At 70.1% G+C, this 6,197-nt stretch overlaps 3 protein-coding genes across 3 annotated transcripts in view; 2 read left to right on the top strand and 1 right to left on the bottom strand.

Moving 5' to 3' along the window:
* The window catches only part of EMIHUDRAFT_217857 (hypothetical protein), a gene marked incomplete at both ends in the record, with an annotated part of 2,521 nt that extends 1,674 nt beyond the window's left edge, over positions 1 to 847 (bottom strand). The window contains one exon of the mRNA XM_005760618.1: positions 216 to 847. Within this exon, the coding sequence (XP_005760675.1) occupies positions 216 to 847 (632 nt within the window). The remainder of the gene's footprint in view (positions 1 to 215) is intronic.
* Positions 848 to 2,718: 1,871 nt separating this feature from the next.
* Positions 2,719 to 4,498, top strand: EMIHUDRAFT_57811 (ankyrin; the record flags this gene model as incomplete). The annotated part of the gene is made up of 2 exons (XM_005760617.1): positions 2,719 to 2,850; positions 4,340 to 4,498. Coding segments are annotated over 2 exons (291 nt in total), but the record flags the coding sequence as incomplete, so codon positions are not given.
* A 474-nt stretch (positions 4,499 to 4,972) lies between these two features.
* Positions 4,973 to 5,800, top strand: EMIHUDRAFT_44497 (hypothetical protein; the record flags this gene model as incomplete). Its single annotated transcript, XM_005760616.1, has 2 exons — positions 4,973 to 5,447; positions 5,523 to 5,800. Coding segments are annotated over 2 exons (753 nt in total), but the record flags the coding sequence as incomplete, so codon positions are not given.
* Positions 5,801 to 6,197: the final 397 nt, after the last annotated feature.

Below are 6,197 nucleotides of genomic sequence, written 5' to 3'. Positions count from 1 at the left end.
AGAAGAAAAGGGAAGAAAGAAGGGAGGGAGAAGAAGAAGAGAAAGGAGAAGAGAGAGGAGGAAAGAAAAAAGGAAAAGAGAGAGGAAAAGGGAGGGAAAGAAGGAAAAGGAAGAGAGAAAAAAAAAAGAGGAGAGGGAGAGGAGGAAGCGAATGCGGGGAGGGGGGGGGCATTTGGGAAGGATAGGTCGAGGGGCGAGGGAGGGGGGGTGCGCACTTTGTCTTGTATTGGCGGGCCCAAAAGGCGCGCGGGGTCTTGCCCGGCTCGCGGTTGTGCTTGACGTGCTCGCCGCCCTTGCCTCGTGGCCCCCTCCTGTTCCTGGTCTGCTCGCCCCTTGGCGCCCGCCGCTCTTTGTCGGGGGTCATCGGCCCCTCGCGGCCATCTAGCTCAAACCCAACTTGCACCGGAGGCGGCGGGCCGTGCCGGCCCTGTGTGTGGCGTGGCGGCGGCGCCCGCCGCATCCCGCGCTGCAAGACGTCCATGGGCTGCGGCGGCATTGCAAAGTGAGGCGGCGATGGGTGCCCGTGCGGCGAGTACGGCGGGTGCGGCGGAAGGTGCGGCGAGAACGGCGGATGCTGAAAGTGCGATGGGTGCGGCGGGTGCATCGGCGGCGCGGACTGCATCTGGATGCTCCACATCTGCTCGCCGTCGATCACCATCGGCACAAAGTGCGGGCCGGCCATCGGGACGAAGTCATACCCTTGCGGGTGACCCTGCATACCCATAGGTAACGCCATCGGCGGCACAAAGGTTGGCGCGTGCACGGAGAGGTTGGGGCTGAAATTGGTCAGGTCGGGTGGCGCCGAGCCAAAATTGGTCGGGTCGGGGGGTGCTTGCTCCACCTCCATCCCTGAGCGCCCCGAGGAGGGCACCACGAGGGGCGGCAAGAGTGCCGAAGAGAGCACGATGATTGTCAGATGCGAAGCAAAACGCCGTGTTCTCCCGAGTAAAAATTCAGAGAAGAAGTCGCATGTGCCGTGGAGGTACAAGTATAGGAAGTGGTAGACGCCCGAGGGTGGGCGACGGCTAGCACCACACTCCTCTCCTTAAAATCCCTGTGTGGTGGCGGCGTGCCGTCCTCCCATCCCTCCCTTGGGTGTCTGTTTTCTTTCTTTCTTTTTGGAGGTACAAGTATCCGAAACGAGAGTGGACCTGAGCAACGATATGACTTGGCGGCAAATGATCGCAGTGGGAGTCAGAAATGTGGTCCTTGCGCGAGGAGAGCTCGATAAACTCGAGGGGCCAAAATATACCGCCAGCAAGGGCAGAGTTACGCCGAGAGGCGAGAGCAAGGGATCGGCAGGCAGCGGCGTCGTCGCAGAACGAGGCAGAGGAGAGCGACGCGACAGAGGAAGAAGCGACAAGAGAGAGAACGACGAGAGTGGGAAGACCGCGAGGTGGCACGAAGGTTGCAGCGAGAATCGGCGAGGGACTGCGAAGAGAGATAGGAAGAGGCAGACGCCCAAGGGTGGGCGACGGCTAGCGAGGGCACCACACCCCTCTCCTTCAAATCCCTGTGTGGTGGCGGCGTGCCGTCCTCCCATCCCTCCTCTGGCTTGTCTTCGACACAGTGAGACAGGCTGCGGTCAAGGCAAACTCCAGGCGGCAGGCAAACATTCCGATGATGGAGTGGATCCTGCGGCAGACGGGCTCCCCCTCGGCGACCGCAAGTCCACTAGGCGAGGGGGAAGACTGGGTGGAAGCGGCGATCAATGAGGAAATCTTCGCCGACGCGCTCGACACGTGCAGAGCGAAGCAGAGCGCGGGGAGCGATGGGTGGCAATGCATCCTGCTGAGGTGGGCCCCTCGGTGGCTCCAAGAGGCATATCGGCAGTCGCTAGCCCAGGTCGTCCGCGAGAGACGATACCCTCCCGAATGGAGGGAGTGGTTTGTAACCATGATCCCGAAGGCGAAGCGGGATCCGTCCCTCTTCAAGAACCTTAGGGACATCTGGCTGGTGCCGCACGGCTGGAAGATCGTCACTGCCTGTTTCTCGGCGGTGCTTCTGTAGTACGTGTCAAAGTTGCTATGCCTGCCTTTTCTTACCTGGAAGAGCCCCCGCTCCCCCCCCCCCCCCCCTTCCCCCACCGGGCCCGGACCGGCCCACACGGCGCGCGTCACACGTTCGGCGGTCCCCTGCAGGTGAGGGAAAGACGCAACTCAGAACGATGGGCTTGCCCATCCCGGAGTGGTTCGATCCCACATAAACCCGAGACGGTGACGGGAAGCGGCGTTGCGGTCTCAGGCCCAGTGAGGTAGTGCGCCAGCCCAACCCGGATCCTGCTGAACAAGCTCCTCTTGTAGCTCGATCGGTCACACCGCCATCGCCGTCGGGGAGAGGGGGGACGATACTGCCTCGGCAGCGTGCACCTCGATCCTGTACCGTGTTTGTTATGACCCCCCCCAATGAACACACCAGTGAGGGAGGGCGAGACGATCGAGGGGTCCCGTACCATGCGGAACCGACCCTATCCAGTGCTCAAGTGCTCAAGAATTCTTTGTGCCAGGCAGGGGCCAGAACCTCTCGACCGACGCGTGTTCCTATCTTCTCCTCCTCTCGTGCATGCCCCAGCCCGACCCACTGCAGGACATCATCCTAACGCGGGCCTTCGCTGCGGCGTCGTCGCCCAAGGATGAGCCCGAGACCTTAGTACCTCTGCTGGCCAACATCAAGGTGAGCGCCGTCAGCTCGAGCGGCTTGTTCGACTCGTGGACGCTGCTCCACGCGGCGGCGCAAGCGGGGCACGTGCGCGACGTGCAGCTGCTGCTCGCGCGCGGCGCCGACGCCAACGCGCGCGACAAAAAGGGCGAGACGCCGCTGCTCAAGGCGGCGGCGCGCGGCCAGACCGCCGTGTGCCGGCTGCTGCTGCAGGCGCGCGGCGACCCGGCGGCGGCCAGCTCGTCGGGCGCGACGGCGCTGTCGGTGGCGGCGGACAAGCCGGACGTGCGCGCGCTGCTGGAGAGCCCGCCGCCCGCCGCGCCCATCTCCGAGCCCGAGATGGGCCCGATCACCGACCCAGCGCAGTCGCGGTTTGGCGGCGTGCTTCCTCCGAGGCAAAAGGGTGCGCCGGCTCTCACCGCCTCTGACACACCGCCCCGCCCCTCGCACCGCCCCTGCGGCCCCCCTCCCGGACCCGACTCGCGCCCACCCAGCCGCCCCTCGGCCAGGCGGCTCCGGCAACGACGATCGGGGCGGCAAGGGCGGCGGCAAAAGCGGCAGGGGCAGCAAGGGCGGCGGGGGCAGCGGCAGGGGTAGCGAGGGCGAGGGCGGCGGCGGCGGCGGCGGCGGCAAGGGCAAGGGCGGCACATACCGCAAGCTCACGCCCGCCGAGGCGATTCGGCAGCGGGAGGAGCGCGACAGGCTCGCGCGTGAGCAGCAGGTGCCGCACACGCGCGCGCACCGGCCTGCTCCCGCACCCCTGCACCCGCCCGCACCGGCCTGCTCCCGCCTCCACGCCCAAGAGAGCCGCCCTCACCGCCGCCGCGACCCGTCCCGTCAGGAGCGGGAGGACGCGGGTCTGACGCCGGAGGAGCGGGCGGCGCGCGAGGAGGCGGAGAAGGAGGCGCGCCGCCAGCAGATCATCGAGGAGCACCGGGCCGCCCTCGCTCGAGAGGAGGAGAAGCGCAAGGAGGCGGCGGAGAGGGCGGCGCGCGAGGCGGAGGAGAAGGCGAAGCGCGACGCGGACGCCAAGGCGAGGCGGGAGCGCGAGGAGGCCCTCCGCGAAAAGGTGCGCGCCAAGGAGGAGGCCGCGGCGGCCAAGGCGGCCGCCGCGCGCGAGGCCGAGGGCCGCGTCTGGGCAGACAACGCAAACTCGTCGGACGAGGACGAGCTGCCGGCGCTCCCGTTCGGCGCGCCGGCGCCGGCGGCGGACAGCAGGCCGTCGCCGCCCTCGCGCGCGGCGCCCGTCTCCTCCCGCCCGTCCGTCCTCTCGCTGAGTCCTCGCTCGCCGCGCGGCGGCGGAGGCCGGCCACCAAGGTCGCCCGAGGTCAGGCCGCAGCCCGACCCGGCTCCCGCGCGGCTGGTGAGCCAGCCGGCGGCGGGGCGCGGGGGAGGCAAGGGCGGCAAGGGGGAGGGGCCGCACGGCCGCCAGGCGGGGCGGCCGGACGCCTTTGGCCGAGGCGGCGCGGAGCCGTCTCAAGGGCGAGGCGCGGGCGAGGCCGACGCGCTGGCGAGGGCGTTTGCGTGCGTGAGCAGTCGGGGCGGCGACGAGCAGACGGAGGTTGTGGCCGGGCTGCTGTCGGCCGGGCTCAGCTCGACTTCGGCCATGTCGGGCGGCTTGTTCGACTCGTGGACGCTGCTCCACGCGGCGGCGCAAGCGGGGCACGTGCGCGACGTGCAGCTGCTGCTCGCGCGCGGCGCCGACGCCAACGCGCGCGACAAAAAGGGCGAGACGCCGCTGCTCAAGGCGGCGGCGCGCGGCCAGACCGCCGTGTGCCGGCTGCTGCTGCAGGCGCGCGGCGACCCGGCGGCGGCCAGCTCGTCGGGCGCGACGGCGCTGTCGGTGGCGGCGGGCAAGCCGGACGTGCGCGCGCTGCTGGAGAGCCCGCCGCCCGCCGCGCCCATCTCCGAGCCCGAGATGGGGCGCGGCAGGGGCGAGGGCGGCAAGGGGGAGGGCGGCAAGGGCTCGCGCGGCGGCGGCTGGCGGGCGGCGGGCGGCGACGCGGCCCCCGAGTCGGTGCGAGTGACCCTCGGCGCGGGTGGTGCGCGGCACGTCTCGCTCGGCGGCAAGGGCGGCGGCAGAGGGCGGGGCGAGGGCGACGCCCCGCCGGACGGGTGGCGCTCGGCGGACGGCGGCGGCAAGGGCGGCGCGCGGGACAAGGGGAGCGGCAAGGGGGGCGGCGGCGGGCAGGACGAGTACACGCCGGGCGGCCGGAGCCGTCAGCTGGAGGAGGAGATCTTCGGCTCGCCGCCGAGGAGGGAGAAGGAGGCGGGCGGGGCGGAGGGCGGCGCGTCGCGCGCCGGCGGCACGGCGAGCGTGACGGGCGGCGACGCGCCGGCCGCCGTCAGCTCGTTCGAAGAGCTCGAGTTTCCGGCGGCGGTGCAGTCGAACATGCAGCGCGCCGGCTACACGAAGCCGACCGCGCTGCAGCAGTACGTCCTCCCGGCGGCGCTGCTCGGGAAAAACGTGATGGTGACGGGCGCCATCACCGGCCGGTGCGGCCGTGCGGCGTCCTACCTGCTGCCGACGGTGGCGCGGCTGCTCTCCTCGGAGCTGCCGCCGCGCGACCGGCGGCAGGTAGCGCCGTCGGCGATCGTCCTCTCCCCGACGCGAGAGCTAGCGCAGCAGGTCTTCGCCGAGGCGCGCAAGGCGTGCTACGGCGCGGGAGTGCGGCCGGTGGCCTGCTTCGGGGGCGCGCCGCTCGTCGACCAGCTGCGCGAGCTCGAGCGCGGCTGCGAGCTGCTCGTCGCGACGCCGGGCAGGCTGGGCGACCTGATGGAGAGATCGCGTGTGGTCACCTCCTCGGTTGCAGTGCTCGTCCTCGACGAGGCGGACCCCGGCTGCTCGACATTGGCTTCTCGAGCGAACGAACCTGTTGACCTCTCCATCCATGAACAGGCGGACCGGATGCTCGACATGGGCTTCGAGCCGCAGATCCGCAAGATCGTGCTGCAGTCGGAGATGCCGCCGGCCGAGGAGAGGCAGACGCTCGTCTTCTCCGCCACGCACCCGCCCGAGATGAAGGCGCTCGCGCTCGACTGCGGCCGCGACTATGTCTCGCTCACCGCCGGGCCAGGCGCCGTGGCGGGAGAGCACGTCGCGCAGCGGATGGAGCGAGTGGCCGAGCGCGACAAGGCGAGCGCAGCAGCGGCGGGCACCCCTTTCACTCCTCAGCACTCACATGCACATGCTCACACACGCGCACGCACACACGCTCACACACGCGCGCGCACACACGCTCACACACGCGCGCGCACACACACACACTCACGGTGCGCCCCGCGGCCCGAGCACCCGCTCTCAGCCCGAACCCCGCGCGCCTGTCGCAGGACGGCGTGCTGATTCAGCTCGTCGAGGCGCCCAAGGAGGAGGGCCACCTCCCGCCCACCCTGGTCTTCGTGTCCTCCAAGCGGCGCGCCGAGGCGCTCGACCAGAAGCTGCACGCCCGCGGCATCGACGCGAGCTCGCTGCACGGAGAGGAGCGAGACGAGGCGCTCGCGGCCTTCGTCTCGGGGCAGACCAGCCTGCTCCTCGCCAC

The sequence above is a fragment of the Emiliania huxleyi genome (genome assembly GCF_000372725.1).
Source record: "Emiliania huxleyi CCMP1516 unplaced genomic scaffold EMIHUscaffold_75, whole genome shotgun sequence".
Lineage (NCBI taxonomy): Eukaryota > Haptophyta > Isochrysidales > Noelaerhabdaceae > Emiliania > Emiliania huxleyi.
Note: the sequence above shows the minus strand (reverse complement) of the source record. Positions and strands in the feature narration are given on the sequence as shown.